This window comes from Macrotis lagotis, chromosome X, assembly GCF_037893015.1.
Source record: "Macrotis lagotis isolate mMagLag1 chromosome X, bilby.v1.9.chrom.fasta, whole genome shotgun sequence".
Classification (NCBI taxonomy): Eukaryota; Metazoa; Chordata; class Mammalia; order Peramelemorphia; family Peramelidae; genus Macrotis; species Macrotis lagotis.
Genome location: NC_133666.1, coordinates 253398274 through 253415970, shown reverse-complemented (window position 1 = coordinate 253415970; position 17697 = coordinate 253398274). Strand labels below are relative to the sequence as shown.

The 17697-nt window shown below is 38.2% G+C and overlaps 1 protein-coding gene across 4 annotated transcripts; it reads right to left on the bottom strand.

Annotated features, from left to right (window-relative positions):
- Positions 1–301: 301 nt before the first annotated feature.
- LOC141499684 (uncharacterized) lies at positions 302–15208 on the bottom strand. 4 transcript variants are annotated; one of them, XM_074202337.1, is made up of 3 exons: positions 15139–15208; positions 11544–11778; positions 302–5005 (listed from the first exon to the last, which is right to left on the bottom strand). In XM_074202337.1, the coding sequence occupies exon 3, from the start codon at positions 2694–2696 to the stop codon at positions 1584–1586; it is 1113 nt and encodes a 370-aa protein (XP_074058438.1). In that variant the 5' UTR covers positions 2697–5005; positions 11544–11778; positions 15139–15208; the 3' UTR covers positions 302–1583. The 4 variants fall into 4 exon arrangements, with proteins under 4 accessions (XP_074058438.1, XP_074058437.1, XP_074058436.1 ...); XM_074202336.1 differs by having other exon boundaries at positions 15090–15200; XM_074202335.1 differs by having other exon boundaries at positions 15095–15200.
- Positions 15209–17697: the final 2489 nt, after the last annotated feature.

The following is a 17697-nucleotide window of genomic DNA, read 5'->3' as shown; positions in this document are numbered from 1 at the left end:
TATTAACATTGCTATTATTTCCATCACATTGAGAAAAGCCATGGAGATCTACATGAGGAAAAGACAGAGGAGGGTCCACATAAAAGCACCCATCTCACTAACAGATTAGAGGAAGGTGAGTATCAAGGTGAACAGTATACCCAACCACCCACCCCTTTTCAGAAAATTAGAAGGGGATTATCAGCAAGGCTTCATATAGAAGATGTCTCTTGAGAAGAATTTATTTATTTATTTATTTTTATTTTTATTTATTTTTATTTTTTAAATTTATTTTTTATTCTAATTTTGTACAAATGTTTTTTTACATTAATAAAAATATTCTTGTTTACAAGTAAACAAAATACCCCTCCTCCCCCATGAATATAGATAGACTTGCTTGGGCGAAAAAAGTAAAGGGGAGAGAAAAAAATTAAAATAAAAAAATAATAGTAATAATTGTAGGTATGGAAAGGTGGCACAATGGACGAGGCACCAGCCCTGGAGCCATGAGCACCCAAGTCCATATCCAGCCTCGTAAACCCAACAATCACCCAGCTGTGTGACATGCATGCCACCCGATCCCCATTGCCCTGCAAAAACCAAAAAAAAGAAAGAAAAAAAAAGACCCCAAATAAAATAAAATAGTAATAATTGTAGGGGTGGCTGGGTGGCAGACAGAGCATTGGCCCTTGAGCCAGGACCACCTGGGTCCAAATCTGGCTCCAGACACCCAAAGATCACCCTGCTATGTGGCCCCCAGGCAGCCTATCCAGCCCCACTTGCCCTGCACCCTTCCCCAAATAATAATAACAAAAATGTGCTTGAGTCTTTGTTCCAACACCAACAACTCTGTCATGGGTGGATCTCATTCTTTATGATAAGTCCATCACAAAAGTTATTTCCTTATTTTTCTACCATTGCCATTGCTGATCACAACTCCCTCCTTTCTTATTTCTCCACTACCATGTACTCTATTTTCTCTCTCCTTTCACTCTGACTCTGCTGTAGGGTCGCTGAGTGGTGCAGCAGACAGATCCCTGGTCCTGGGGCCAAGAAGCCCTGAGCCCGCATACCACCCATTAGGCCCAGAATCCACCTGGGCAGGCCTTCCAGTCCCAGCCCCTTGCAAGAAGTAAGAAAGAAAATGTGTTATATCTGACCACTAATCCCCCATGGTCCATCCTCTCCTCCTTTATTCACATCCCCACCCCTTCCCCCTGCTCCCTGCTCCTTCTTACTCCAGATGTCTATACCCCATTGAGTATATATGCTGTTTCCTCTCCTAGCCATCTCTGATGAGAGCAAAGGTTACCTCATTCCCCCTTGCCTCCCCACGTCCATATCATTGCAATAGCTCATTGTAATAAAAAAAAATCTTATGTGAAATATCTTGGACTATTCCACCCCTCCTTTTTCTTTCTCCCATTCCATTTCCCTTTTTTTCTATTGACTCCATTTTTACAGCATATTTTATCTTCGAATTCAGCTTTCTCCTGTGCTTCAACTATAAAAGCTCTCTCTACCTGCTCTATTAACTGAGATTGTTCATATGAATATTATCAGTATCATTTTTCTATACATGCAGTTCATCCTCATTAAGTCCCTCATATTTCCCCCCTCTCCTCCAATCTCCATGCTTCACCTGAGTCCTGAATGTGAAGATCAAACCTTCTGTTCAGCTCTGGCCATTCCAACAGGAACATTTGAAATTCCCCTGGTTCATTGAAAGTCCATCTTTTTCCCTGGAAGAGGACATTCAGCCTTGCTGGGTAGTTCATTCTTGGCTGCATTCTAAGCTCTTTTGCCTTCCGGTATATTGTATTCCAAGCTCTACGAGCTTCCAATGTAGTTGCTGCTAAGTCTTGTGTAATCCTGACTGCAGCTCCACGATATTTGAACTGTGTCCTTCTGGCTGCTTGTAATATTTTCTCTTTGACTTGGGAGTTCTGGAACTTGGCTATAATATTCCTAGGGGTTGGTTTTTTGTGATCTCTTTCTCTGGGGGATTGGTGGATTCTCTCCATTTCTATTTTGCCCTCTGCTTCTAGAATATCAGGGCAATTTTGCTGTAGTAATTCTTTGAAAATGATGTCAAGGCTCTTTTCCTGATCATGACTTTCAGGTATTCCAATAATTTTTAAATTATCTTTCCTAAGTCTGTTTTCCATATCAGTTGTTTTTTCAATGAGATATTTCACATTTTCTTCTAATTTTTCATTTTTTTGGTTTTGAATTATTGATTCCTGATTTCTGGTAAATTCATCAATCTCCCTGAATTCTATTCTTTGTCTGAAGGATTTGTTCTCCTCAGAGAGTTTTCTTATCTCTTTTTCCATCTGGCCAATTTTGCTTTTTAAAGCATTCTTCTCCTCAATAACTTTTTGAACTGTTTTATCCATTTGACCTAAGCTGGTTTTTAGCATGCTATTTTCTTCAGCAATTTTTTGGATTTCCTTGACTAGGCTGCTGACTTCATTTTCATGTTTTTCCTGCATCTCTCTCCTTTCTTTTCCAAGTTTTTCTTCCAACTCCCTCATTTGAGTTTCAAAGTCTTTTTTGAGCTCTGTCATAGCCTGAGCCCAATTTCTGTTTTTCTTGGAGTCTTTAGATGCAGGAGCTTGTGCTTCCTCATCTTCAGACTGAGTATTTTTATCCTTCTTGGGCTCATTTGCAAAATATTTCTCAATGGTCTTCCTTTTGTTTCTTTGCTTGCTCATTTTCCCAGCCTGGGCCTGGTTTTAGGGGTGCTTCCTGAGCTTTTGGGACACTCCCACAAGGGTGTCAGTGTGTGAGGCTCTGTCTTCCCTCCTGGTCTGTAAATGACCATAAGCACCTCCCTCTGCCATGGGGCTGAGGTGGGGGGGGGCCCTGCTGTTCTATGGGGAGGGGGGGGCTAGACTGCGATCAGGATCTGAATGTGGTCAGAGCCCCAGAGTCCTGTTCCAGGGGCAGAGGACAGAGCTAGGCAGTCTCTCTTCACTCCCCTCCCTCAGCTCAACGGGCTCATGCCCTGGGGGCTCCTGCTTACTGGCTCCGCCAGCTTCTGTTTCCTGGATCAGGGCAGGGGAAAGACCATGCTGCTTGCTGTGTGTCCCGAGGGCTGGGCTCCATGTGCTTGCTCTGGCAGATGTCCCCCACTGTTCCCCCACTTTGTGCCCGGTGCTCCTCAGGGTGCAGCTCAGGAGACTCCCCCACTGCTGTGAGCTGAGACTCCCAGTGCTCTGGGGCTGCCTCCGGGAGGCTGAAGTTCTTTGGCTCTGGCGGGCCACCCCTCTGGCAGGCCACCTCGCCGATCCCGGGTTGCAGAGCCTTTCTGCTCTTTTCCAGGTTACCTTGAGTAGGAGAACTGCCTCACTGGGTCCCTTTGTGGGTTCTGTCTCTCGAAAGTTTAGTTAGAGTCCTTAGCTGAAGAATTTTATCAGAGAGCTCCTAAGACTAGATCCCTTCTTGTCGCCATCTTGGCTCTGCCCTCTTGAGAAGAATTTTGAAGGATTTCATGGGGTAGAGGTGATGTGGAAGTGACTTCCAGGTATGGTGTTAGAGATAGGAAATAGAATGTGTTGGAACTAGCAACAAGGTCAGTCTGGCTGAAAACCTAGGTCCAAGCCTTAGTTCTGCCATTTACCAGTTAGGTAACCATATGAATATCAGTAAGTCTATGAAGCAGTTTCCTCATCTGTAAAATGGGGATGAAAATACTTTAAATACCTCATTGAATTTAATTAAGAACTGAATATAATGCCAAAGGGAAGCTGATTTCTTTTTAATCAGACTTCTTTTTGATCTAAGTAAAGACTTCTTAACAATTATTGGTCAAAAGTAGATGAGCTGCCTCAGAAGGTAGTGAGCTGCCAGAGATTTCCAATCATAGGCTGCATAATGACTTGTCACTAATGTCATAGAGATTTCTGTTACCCTTACATAATTCTGAGATTCTGCCATGTGAATAATGGTTTTGGAGACTTGCCAGCCAAGTAGGTAAGTCCACTCTTCAACAAGCATTAATTAAACATCTAAAATCATAGAATGAAACGATCCCTGCTTCCCAAGAGGTTTCATTCTTCGCTGGTCTTAGTCTACTTTAAGAAGGGAATAAAACATAAAATGGGAAGACAGCATGGTATACTGGTTAGAGAGCCAGCCTTGGGAGGAAGGAAAGCTTGAGTTCAAATTCTACAGTTCTGCCACATGTTGGCAGTGTGAGACTTTGGGCAAATCATTTAACTTCTCAGTGTCACTATGACTTTCTAAGACTAAATGCTACTGGATAAGACAACAATAACAATAAGAGTAACAAGGCTGAGTTTTTAAAAAAATGTTATTTAAGGCAACAGAGCTAAGTGACTGGTTCAAGGTCATACAGCTAAGCAATTACTAAGTTTCTGAGGTCAAATTTGAACTCAGGTCCTTCTGACTCTAGGGTCAGTGCACTATTTATTGTGCCATCTGGCTGCACCCAAAGGCTGACATTTATACAGCAAATTACCATGGGTCAATATCCTGACTAAGGGCTTACAATTGTTATCTCATTTAACTCCTCACAACAAGGGTATTAGAACCTCCATTTTACAGATGAGGAAACTGAGGCAAATAAAGCTTAAGTGACTTGTCCAGGGTCATATAATTAGTGAATGTCCAAGTATGAATTTGAACTTAGCCTTCTGAATTTCATTTCCAGCCCTTTATCCACAAGATCGCCTACACCTATGATTTAGTAGGTCCTGATGAAAAGCCAAAAAGTCTCAAAGAAGATGTTGGTTCAGTTGTAATGTGTCCTTAGCAGTTAGGTGACACTGTGGCTCTGTCTTGCTGAGTTCAAATCCAGCCTCAGATATTTACTAGCTGTGGTCACTTTTATCCTGTTTCCTCAATTCTTCATATGTAAAATGAACTGGAGAAGGAAATGACAAACTGGTTCATTATTTTTGCCAAGAAAATTCCAAATAAGGTCAAGGACAGTTGGACATGCTGAAAAAATGATTGAGGGTGTTTCCTCACTGGGAGTTCTCTGTAGTTTGAGTATAACCTAAAATAAAAAAAATCCAAATTATAATTTGGCAAATTAAATGTAAAATGATCTATCTTCTTTAAATCTTCATTTCAACTGAAACACAGATTATTGTGAAGCTGAATGCTGTCATGTTTCTATAAATACTCTGAAGAAAAAGAAATTGATAACATCTCCTATCTTTGCTGGTGTTTAGCTCTCACATGCTTAAGGAATTTTGAAGTTTGGGGAGGGATAGTTTGCTAAACATCATGAATTATGTTTCTCTAAGATAACAGTAATAAGTGGCATTTATATAGAGGAAGTAAAATACCTACATTATCTTATTTGCTGTGGGACTATTTGATGGAGAACTTTTTTTTTTGGCCAGATTTGCTCTTTAGAAAAAAGATTTTGAAAGCCCTATTGTTTCTGACTTTCAAAAAATGTTCAAGTGTGTTTACTCAAGTGGTTTGAATGGAGCACTTTAATAAATGGCAAGTTGCCACCATCAAATAGAGAACCGGTCAGAAGCCCTGCTGTCCCACAGAGCTACTGTGTCTCCTAAAAGATTTCCATTCTTCTTTTTCCCTCGTCTCTTTCCAAGGTTTTGTTTGTTTTCCTTGCCTGTCACTCATTTCATTTCTCTTCTGCTTCCCTTCCTACTCCTTTTCATCTTGCCATCTTTTATTTTTCTTTAACTTTCACCCTTTCCCCTTCCTTTGCCTATAGATCTTCATTTTTCTTTTTTTTCTGCTGATCCTTTTTCAGCTGGTTTTCCATCATTTGCCCCTCACTCCTTAGAGTCCCACTGCCACTGCCACCTGCGTCTCACATCTCTTGAATTTTCAGATTGGAACCTGGGCTACGGTTGTTTGCTGCCTCATCTGTTCAGCTGCCTGAATAAGTTGGAGAGGGAACCTTGTCTCAGCTCTTGGTCTGGAGCTTCCTTTCTCTGATTGACAGGGTGCCCAGTGCCCAGTGGAGATGTGCTAACAGGATGTGCCAGCTCAAATGCAGGGTGAGCAGGTGGGCTGCAAATCTCCAGAATGATACCAAACACACTGGCTTGGCCCTGTCTAGAAGAAGGAAGCATTATTCAGCAGAGCAGCCAACTTCATCTCCCAATGGGACCACAATGAGATTTCAGTTTTTCCTTTAGGAGATGAAGGATTATGAGACCCGGTGGGAAGAAATTTAAGAAAGCAAAAAAACAATGTAGCTTAGGGATTTTCAACAGGAGATGGAAGAGCCTTTCAGGAATAGAAATTGAGAAGACTGAGAATCTATACTTTTTTATTATTGCATAAACAAATGTTTTGAAGGGCACAGAAACAGCAAAATCTGGGAAACAAAAGGTTACATAGTGTGTCAAATATGGGGGAAGTGTTTAAAGTTGAGGGTATAAAGTTGATCTAATCCACAATGGTAGCAGTGACTCAATAAGGAGAAAATGTTGAATTTATAGTTACGAACTCACTAGACTTCTCCTTTGGAACCCAACTGTTGTTTTCACTGCTGCCTTTTCTTTTGAAAAAAAAAAAAAGGAAACTGAATCTCCATTTCTCTTTTTAATATATATGTGACATACTTTAAGCAAAACTAGATTTAGAAATATAAATATAATAAATTATACAAATATAAAATAAAAAATACTAAATCATGTAAATATACTAAATTAAAAGATAAATATTCATTTTAGTAAGAGTCTTTTATGAGAAGCAGCATGGGTATGGAATTGACTTTAGAGTCAGAATGATCTGGGTTCAAGTTCTGCCTTAGACATCCATTGGTTATATAACCCTGGCTATATTAATTTCTCAGTGCCCCCAAGCAACTTTTTAAGGATGCTAAGTAACAGAAGGGGTACAAAACAGAATAAGTGGGAGTGGTTCCTTACTGGGAGCTCTTTATAGCAATAAAATTTCAAGTCTAAGATTTTTTTTTGTTTATTTTTAATAGGATTCTTTTTTTTATTAAAGAATTTTCGGGTGGAATCAGGATTACCTGGGTTCAAATCCGATCTCAGACACTTGATAATTACCTAGCTGTGTGGCCTTGGGCACGCCACTTAACCCCACGGCCTAGAAAAAAAACCTAAAAAAAAAAAAGAATTTTCCAGAAGTTTTCAGAGGTTGCATTTAAAATGTGATCTGGTTTACAAAAATTCAAGTTACATTTATATCAATTGTATAAATTAAAGAATACCAATGTATTTGAAATATATTTAGTGTAGATATTTGAAAACCACAAATGAATGACATCAAAGTATATTTACATAATATTTTTAAACAGTATTCTTAAGCTCCAACTTTGGGATTGATTTGAAATCAGATAAGATTTAATTTGAAAAATAATTTTATTGGATAGTATGGCTCACAACAGGGGTTGGCAGAAAGATTTCCTGGGAGGTCTGTGATTCTTAGATTGGATATTGGCATAGATGTGGACTCAGCAGAGTCAGTAAGATGGCACTGGTATTCACATGGCAGTGATACAGCACTGGCAAACTGTTCATTGGCTCCCTTCTTCTGCTAGTTATGATGTCACAATTAGAACTGATGGAGTTCAAGACTAAACCAAATGTCTGAAGGGCAAATTTTACCCTATAAGCTTTACTTACCCAGGATGTAGGAAAATGGCTAGGTTGATTCTTAGAGTTCCCAAAGAGCCAAGCTACTCAGGCAATTGTCCATTAATACCTTAAACTGATAATTTTCAAAATCATTTTCAATGATAATTTTCAAAATTTAAAATTCTCATTCTCTCTTCTGATAAAACTCAAGGCAGTGTGACCTAACCCCGAGAATACTAGACTCAGGGTTAGGAAGACCTTGGCTGGCCTTCTGCCTCAGATATTTGCTATTTATATGACTGTGGGGGAAAACCCTTTAATTTCTTTGAGCCTCAGTTTTCTCAGCTGTAAAATGAGGTAATAAGAGCATCTAACTCACAGAAATCTCATGGGTTCTAAGGAAATAATATGCATAAAGAGCTTTGTGAACCTTAAAGCACCAGCCATCTGTGAACTATTATCATTTTTATTATTAGTCTTTTATCAGATGATTCTATGATTTGTGATTTTATGAGGGTGTGTGCTCTGCACTCAAACACATCTCTAGCCCTCTCTGATTCAGTAAATAGAGTCATGACCTGCTCTGACCAAGCAACTTGCAACTTGGTGTTCTAATGATGAACTTTTCCTCACTCAGCTACAGTCCTCAGACACACTACCCTATACTCGAAACTTTTCTAGTTTGGCCAGCATCTCCCAGAATTTTCTTCCTCTTTCTTTCTTTCTTTCTTTCTTTCTTTCTTTCTTTCTTTCTTTCTTTCTTTCTTTCTTTCTTTCTTTCTTTCTTTCTTTCTTTCTTTCTCTTCCTTCCTTCCTTCCTTCCTTCCTTCCTTCCTTCCTTCCTTCCTTCCTTCCTTCCTTCCTTCCTTCCTTCCTTCTTTTTTTGGTTGAAAATCTTTGAGAAATCAAACCTACCTCTTTGCCACAATAAGTCACTGGAGCAAGGCTTTGGCAGCTAAAAACCAAAACCAAAACTTTACTGCAACCTTGGTACTGACCTTTATTTGATTTAAAAATGTATTATTTGTTCAAAAAGATATAACAACAGGATTGACGTTCACATGGTTGTCTGAATAACAGTATATGGAGAGAGGAAAGGAAAAAATAAAAAACATAATTTTAGAGCTAAATAGAATATAAGCTCTTTGAAGATGGTAATTTGGGGGGGGGCTGTCTTTGTGCACTCAGAACCTAGGATAGCTTTGTACTTTGCTTACTTTTCGTTATTGTAACTAGGTGGTACTGTAGAACAGGAACCTTTATTTTATAGATGGAGAAGACTCAAAGAGATTTACTTGCCTGATTCAACTCCATAAATACTTATTAATTGTCCATGATGGAGGGCCGCTAGGTGGTGTAGTGGATAAAGCATGGACCCTGGAGTCAGGAGTACCTGGGTTCAAATCCGGTCTCAGACATTTCATAATTACCTAGCTGTGTGGCCTTGGGCAAGCCACTTAATCCCATTTGTCTTGCAAAAACCTAAAAAAAAATTGTCCATGATGTACAAAGCACTCTATGTTAGGCACTAAGGATCTAAAATAAAAAAATGGAATAAAGCCTTGGCTTCAAGGAGCAAATATGAAGCTAAATAAATAAGCAGCACAAAGGAGATGTGACATTCATAAGTTTAGAGTAAGCAACCCAGGTGCTTATGTGGACTATTTGTGTCTGACCACCTCTGGTAGAACATTTCAAACTCGTATTGGTCCTCTGAGCCACAATAGGACACAATGTAATTTGTCTCAAACATAGTGATGTCATTTTGGTCTTCTTGGATTAAGAAGAATAAGAACCAACTAACAAATAAAAACAAGATAAATTGAGGAAGGCACAGCTAGGAAATGTCTGAGGCAGGATTTGAACTCTGCTCTTCCTCATTTTATGACCAGAGATCTCTCAGTTAGTTTATGTCACCTAGAATGTTTGCCTAAAAACCAGTCTGTGGCTAGGTAGCCTAATTAAATTTCTTGCCCAGTCTATCTATCCTTCTTTTAGGGAAGATAAACTGAGACCCAGAGAAATTGTAACAACCCATGGAGTGAATATCAGAGCCAGGATTTCCATCTCAGTCTTTTGACTCCAATTAGCATTTTCTCCATTACTCTATCCTAAAATGTTCCACATTCAGCAGGTACTTTAGAAGTGTTGGTGAGCTTAATGAATGCAAGTGAAAATCCTAAACAGAGATTTCCCTGGTTGATCCTATTTTCTGGCTTCCCCGCCTTACTGTCCATCATACCCTCCGGGAAACAAAAGCCTCTTACCCAAATAGCTTGTTCCAATCCAGTCCCTTCTTTGAGAAACAATCAACTTAATCTCTTTGGTATAGTCAGGCTAGGTTACAAAGTAATTTAAAATCATTTACTGCTATGCCACTAAATGGTTTAATTGGAATAGGAACCAGGGCACTCAGAAGGGAAGGTTTTGCCTTTGGCACCAGATTCCACAGAGATCCCTTAAAAACTGTGTCCAGCTCCATGCTGTCTCTCAAATGTTCATGCTGCCACCTAGTGACCACTTTCTGAATGTCAAAACAAATTGATGCTCTGGGAACATGCTCTGTTCTATTCTGACTTATTCTTTCATATCCCCATATTCTTTCTATTAAAAAAATAAATTGTATTGATATCTTTTGTTTTTACATCACATTCATTTCCTATATACCCCTCCCTATCTCTCTCCAATCTAAAGAGTTGTTACTTTTTAATAAAGATGCAAAAGGAAAAGGGAAATAGAAAAAAAAGCAGGTCAAGAAAAACCAGCATGTCACCTTGGTCTGATAGTAAAGAAATTATTCCTTTGTATGGAAAAGGAATAATTTCTTTACTATCAGACTAGCTTTGTGATGGAAGGTAATTGCTCAAGCCATTTTAATGATACAGAATTTGGTTTAATTTGATTCTTTCTGCTTCAATTGTTGTTATTGTGTATATTGTTTTCCCAAGTCTGCTTATGTCAGTCACTCTGCCTTAGTTCATCTAAGTCTTTCTATAATTCTCTGTATCTATCATCTTCATAGTTCATTATAGCATTCCTTAATGTACCATTCCATTATGTCCATGCCATCTCCACCCTATAAGAAATTTTTTATGTAGATTTTTTTTATCAACTAATTCCCAAATTTTCCAATTTTTTTCCCAATCAAATTTTAGAGGATCAGATATCTACAGCTAGAAGGGACTCTCTAGTCTATTTTTTCATTTTATGCTGGAGGACAGTGAGATTACTGTGAGGAAGAAAGCACAGGATTAAAGGATCTTGAAGTCCTTGAGAGTTCATCCAAGTCATACCTTTCCATATTATTAAGGAAGCTAAGGTTGAAAGAGGACAGACAGTAAATAAATGGCAGATAAGATTCAAATCAGGTCTTCTGGACTCTGAAGCCTAGTACTTTATCCTCTATACATTTAAATGGAAGCCAAGGGAGATTAAGTGCCCAGGCAGGAAATATCAGAGGTGAAATTTGAATCCAGATCCTCTAAATCTAAAACTAGCATTTGGAACAGACAGATGACTATGTAAAATTCCTGTTTCTGACTGAAGCAGATATATGGCATCTTATCTATACTTACATGTAAATATACTACAAATATATGTGTTTCCATGTTGATGTATATTTATAATATACATAAATATATACATATATATGTAGTTTCAGGAAGAGGAGAAAGGCAATGGTTCTGACCACAAAAATATCTACAAAACCAGAAACAGTGGTTGAATAAAATGCCTTGACAACAGCAACAAAATGCAATCGCAGTCAACGAAAAGGAGACTTGTAAACTTGGTGGTACAGAAACTGTCCTCAGCTTGATGTCTTTTAAAGGGAATGTGAGTGTTTTAAATCAACATTCTTTTTGGGTGTATTTGAATATGGAGGGAGAATGAGGGAGCGTGGGTGTGTGTTTTGTTCAATAAGAATATGACAGAGTAATTTAAGTGTCTAGAAATTGTGCTGGTCATTCCATTTGTAGATTAAAACTCCCCTCCTGTCCTTACCTCTTTTTAATCCCTTATTGTTGTTATTGTTTGTCCTTCATTCTTGAAAAACACTATGACATTAGTGGAGATGATGCCATGAGATACATGTGAAATGGATTTGAGTGAGCCACCAATCTCACTTTCTCCTTCAGAGCCATGTGGGTCCAGATAGGAATCAGGATGACTAGAGATAGCCCTGGGTGTGATGTAAGCTAAGGTCTTTCCTGAAAGTTGAAGAAACTAACAAGGTCATCTGCCAAAATAAAAGGAAAAGAGAGAAGTTAATGGATGGAAAATAAAAGCATCTATTCTTAATATTTCCGAAGACTGAATACATATTGAAGTGACTGGCACATTCTATGGCTCTGAAAAATTTACTATCATGTTTGCTGTCCCTTTCTTACCAAACCAAGGAAGATTCTTTTGTTGAGGCTCATAGGACCGAATGAATGGATGAGAAAGCATTTCTTACTTTGTGCAAAGTATCTTCAAGGCACTAAGATACAAATAGGAAAGCAAGGCAATACCCAATCTCAAGGATCTTATAGTCTAACAGAGAGAGAGACAATTCATATAGGAAGTTTTAACATTGTAGATAATTTATTTGATGTCAATATTACTATAGGGATCTTCTGAAATGGGAAATGGAGGTGGCAAGAAGCAAGAAGAAAGATCTGAATTATAATCATTCCTGGAAGCAAAAGCTTGCCTAGAATCAAATGTAAACTCTGGAATTTAAGGCCTCCATAATCTGGTCCAAAATCTATCTTCCAAAGTAATTCTCACTTTTCAATCTATATGCTCTACTCGAAATAGACTAATCTACTCCCTTTTACATTATGTTAATTATAGTTTAACAGCTTTGTGCTGACATGGCCTGAAATTCAGCTCTTAGAAGCTTATCAATAATAACTTCAATGTTTGGGCCCCCTCTCAGAGAGTTTCCTCTTTGAAAACATATGAACTTGCTCGTTTTGCACCCATCGTTGTCTAAAGCAAGCTTTAGTAGGAGAGGGATTCAAAGCAAATAACTAATTCTTCTTTGGATAAGTTTCAGACTAATACCTGGGAGAGATAATAAAGGTCCATTATAATATTTTCCCCATTATCTTTCAAATGACAAGAGTGGTAGAGGATAAAAAGACCTGTGTCTTTTAGAGATACAGATAAAAGTAGCCTAAAATTAAGGCTCATTTTGATGTTCTTATTTATAACAATAATCTCTAAGATTCCTAGAATGAACTGGACATCGCTAAGCTTTGTTGCAAAACTGCCATGTTTCCATCTTGTTCTCTCTTTTAGAGACCATCATGGTGGACTCATGGAGTTGGAAAATACCTTAGAAATTGCCTAAGGCAAACTCAGTTTTCAGATGAGAAAACTGAGATTCATGTTGAGCAAATAAATCATCCCAAATTACCCAGATAGTTGGCAGCAGAAGTGAGATTAGCATCCTGGGGCGTGCATTAATTCTTTTCCCTTCTATGTCCTACTTCCCAGTACAATGACATAGGAGCACCTGAAAGTCTGATATTCAATTTTGTTTTGCAAGGCAATGGGGTTAAAGTGACTTGCCCATGATCACACAGCTAGGTAATTATTGAGTGTCTGAAGTTACATTTGAACTCAGGTCCTCCTGACTCCAGGGCCGGTGCTCTATCCATTGCACTACCCACAGAGAATTTAGCTTGCATCCCATATGAAATGGTCACACTATCCTTGAACTCTACCCCAATGTCTGCCAGACCTTGGTATACCTTCCTCAGGGCTTTGGGGTTTTATGATGATACCTGTGTTCAGAGGAGGTTGACCATTTCTCATTTGGATAATGGGGAGATTTATCTCCCCTATTTCTAGTCTTGATCAATTGATATCATTCAATTAACCCTCATACTTTGTCAACCAAGATATCTTGGTCAAATGCCAGTTTAAATAATAGCAATCCATTTACTCAACTTCTTGCTGTCTTGGGAGCTAAGTGAAAAAGCAGTGACTTCCCTTTGAAAGAGTTTTCCTTCTGGGTGCTTATATCATAGATCTAGCAGGAAGATAGAGAGCTGGAGATGCCTTAGTCCACCCTCCTCATTTTACAAATGAATAACTGACACTCAGAACAGTTAAATAATTTGGCCAAGGTCACATAGGTATTACTGCCTCCAAATCTAGTGGTGTTTCTGCAAGGATTTGTCAAGTGTTTCAGCTTCTTGGAAAATGTTTTTGTGATTCCTTGGGAAGATATAAAAGAATAGTGTTGATAAAGAGCCAAGGACACCAAGTCAGAAGTTGATTTTAATTCTGACTTCAATGCTCATTAGGATTGTGGACAAGTCTCTTCATCTCTCTAAGCCTCAGATTCTTCATTTGTAAAATGGAGATCATCATATTGGGACTATCCACCTCACTCTGCCCAGACAGCCTAGAGTCAAGAAGACCTGGGTAGTCAACAGCAGCAAAAAAATTTGAGGCCAGGTCCTTTATCTTTAAATCCAAAATTTTCTCCACATCACCCCATGCTTCCCCTTCTCGCATTGATTCCAGAGCTCCATCACATAGCATGGGAATGGATCCATTGAAATTTCTAAGTCCCTTAAACTCAGGATCCCACAATCATTGGATCCTTGAGAGGTAGAATGGTATAATAAGTTGATGGGGCATTTGGAATCAGGATTATTGAAGTTTAAATCCAGCCTCAAATCAAGGTCACTAGCTACATGACCCTGGACAAGTCATTTAACTTTGGCTTGCCTCTATTTCCTCAACTATAAAATAGGTAGCATCCACTTCTCAGGGTTGTTATGAGGATCAAATAAAATAAAATATGTAAAGTAATTAGCAAAATGTTTAGCACATATTAAGCATTACTTAAATGTTTATTCCTTCCCCCTCTTCCCAATCCTGGTAATCTTAGGAGAAAGTGCCATTGTAAATTGTGAGGTATTAAGTAAATGTGAGTTAGGTGAAGATAAGGTCCTTTTTTTTGTCTGAACTAGCTAGACACATACTTTGATATTGAGTCATTTTAGTCATGTCTGATTTAACAAATATACTGGAGTGTTTTGCCATTTTCTTTTCCAGTTCATTTTTTACAAAGAAGGAAACTGAGCCAAACAAGGTTAAGTGATTTGCCCAGAGTAACCCCTACATTAGTAAGTGCCTGAGACCAAATTGAATGCACCAAGATTAGTCTTCCTGACTTCAGGTCTGGCACTTCAGTTAGACCTAACCTCTCTCTCTCTCTCTCTCTCTCCCTCTCTATATTTTTATATTTATATATACATATATATATACACACAAATATAAATATATTATAAATATAAATGATTTATAAATAAAATTTATACTCTAATAAATTTTAACACATTTAAAATGTTTATGTATTCATACATTATTTTATAGCTATATTATATATATATATATACATTCATATGTGTATATATATTTATGTTTTTAATTTAGTCTGGAAGACTGAATATCTTTAAAGTCATCTCAGCTATTTGCCCCAAAGAGCCTAAATTATCTGCTGAACTGATTAGCTTCTTGGTTAGTCACCTGTTCTGCCCATACCTTACCGAAGCCAGACAAGTCAGCATCTCCTGTGCTGGCCTCCACCTACCAGGCAGGTGAGGTCTGAGAGCAGGAGTGGAGCTGATGCATTCTGGATAGTTTCAAGTAGGAAGCACGGGGCTATTGGGAGGGAACTGAAAGACCAGATCAACTGATCTTATGTAACTAGAGGAACTACCATGTGACTATCTGATAAAGGAACTGAAAACAACCAAAATAAAAAAGAACTGGGTTCTTCAGAGGTCTCAAGCAAAATTGCACCAACTACAAAGTGCTAAATGAGGGGGAACAGAGTCTCTTTGGCCTCCTCACAAGCCATTTGAACACCCAAACTCAGTCCTGATTTACTGCCTAATTTGCACCTCCTGTTCCAATTAGGATGGACTTGAGGGAGGGCCAAGCACAAGGCCTTTTCACAATGACTTTTTAAAAAGTCTTTTAGGGCCACCAATTCAAATAAGCCAGGGCAGGACTTAGTCAGCTTGAGGAAGTCAGTTTTCTCCTCAGACTCAACAATTGTATACACTAAGGATTTATTTATCTTTAGCAATGGTAGAATCAAAATCATGCTCCAGGTTACTTTTGTCATTTTTTTCCATAAGCAAATACAGCTCCATCCCAAAGTCCATGCTGTTTTATGGGTAGGAGACAGGATGACTCAGTGGAAAGCATGTTGAGTTTGAATTCAGAGGACTTGATTCAAATCCCCACCCTATAGTCCCATATCTTAGGTCCGGTGCAAGTCACCGAAACTCTGTGAGCCTCAGTTTTTTCCTCTGTAAATTGAGGAAGTTGGCCTAAAACATTCTAAGTCTTCTTCTAGCTCTATGTATGAACTTAGGCAGTGGAGAGATCAATGTCAGGGAGCCTGGGGATAATGCTGGTGGTTAGATCATACTCTGGTAAGCCACCGTATCTCTTTGCATCCCAACTTCCTCTTTGGTAAAGGAGGGTGGGCACTAAGCGTGTTGCCTAAGACTTTACTAAAAAAAAGGTAAGACCATCCATATTAAGCTTCCTGGTCTCTCTGATTGTCCTCTTCTGAACTTTTCTGCCCCCATCATTGCTTGCTTCTCAGTTCTGTTTTGTAACCTCCAGTATCACAGAATCATATATTTAAAACAGGAAGTATGATCCAGTCCACTTTTACCAGTGAGGGAACTGAGGCTCAGAAAGGTGAAGTGACTTACTTTGGGTCAAGCAGTCAGTAAATGTATAAGGCAAGATTTGAATCCAGATGTTCCTGATTCCAGATCTAGTACCCTAACTTCTATACATCTTCCTTCAAAGTCTAGTTCAGGTGACATCTCCCTCATGTGACCTTCCTTTATTCTGCTGTTTGTTAGCATGCTTTCCTTTTTGAAATGATTTTATATATTATTTTTGCATATATTTTGCATCAACTTATTTGTATTCATGTCATATCCTGCTAATAGTGAGTAAGTTACTAGAGGGACCATTATGTTTTCATCTTTGCATCACAGTACCTCAAAATACTTTAAAATAAATATGTTGAATTGACTTTGCTTAAGTTGAACTCAATGATCTCTAAGGTCCCCTTTTAGCTATTGCTTATTGTTCAGTTGATTTGAGTCATGTCTGACTCTTCTTGACCTCATCTGAGGTTTTCTTGATAAAGATACTGGAGTGGTTTGCCACTTCCTTCTCCAGCAAACAGAGTTAGATGAGTTGTCCAGGGTCACACAGCTAGCTAGTATGAGTGGTCAAATCTGAACTCAGGTCTCCCTGACTCCAGACTGAACACTCTTTTCTCTATGTCTCCCAATTGCTTCCCTTTCCTTAACATACCATAATTTATTATACCATATAACAGATCATATTTTATTTATTTATTTCCTTTTGCTGGATATTTTACTTCCAAGTTGTTTTTTTTTAATTTACACATACTACTATATACAGTTTTTTAAAGATATACTGCACCTCCTAATTTTTGTTGTTTCACCTTATAAAACACTTTCAGAGTGTTTTCCCAACAAAGAAATTCTTAGGTCAAAGGGAGTGATGTTTTGTAACTTTTTATTTGTACTGTCAGATTTCTCTCCAAAATGCATCTGCAAGTCTACAATTTCATTAGCAATAAATGAGTGGATCTATTCTTCCACAATACTGACAGAATTGAATTTTGTTATACCTATATGAAAAAGATTTGAGAAAAAACTCAAAAGAAAGTTAAGCATGACCACAATGAATCAAAATATATGACTTGTGACTTGACAAAGAATGTTTTTCTCTTGAATTTCTTGAAATTTCATTGCTGCACTTGGCTATTATGGATATATTTTTTACATGACAACATGAATAATTGTTATCATATTACTTGCCTTCTTGGTGGGCAAAAGGGGGACTGGAGGGAAGGAGAGAATTCGGAACTCAAAATGTAAAAGAAATAAAACAGTAAATAAATATTTTAAAAATATTATCCTTTAAAAGAGAGAATATGTTCTAAAGAAACATAGTTGTTGCAGAGACCATTATTTTTCTTAAAAGAAAAATAAGGAATGCATAGCAGTGAGAAAAACTCAGGTATGAAATGTCAGTTTTATTACCACCCAGAAAGGTCAGTGCTAACTAAGCAGTAAAGAATTAT

Coding starts and splice junctions, on each gene's coding strand:
- LOC141499684 (XM_074202337.1), bottom strand. CDS start 2,696: ATGAGCAAGCAAAGAAACAAAAGGAAGACCATTGAGAAATATTTTGCA.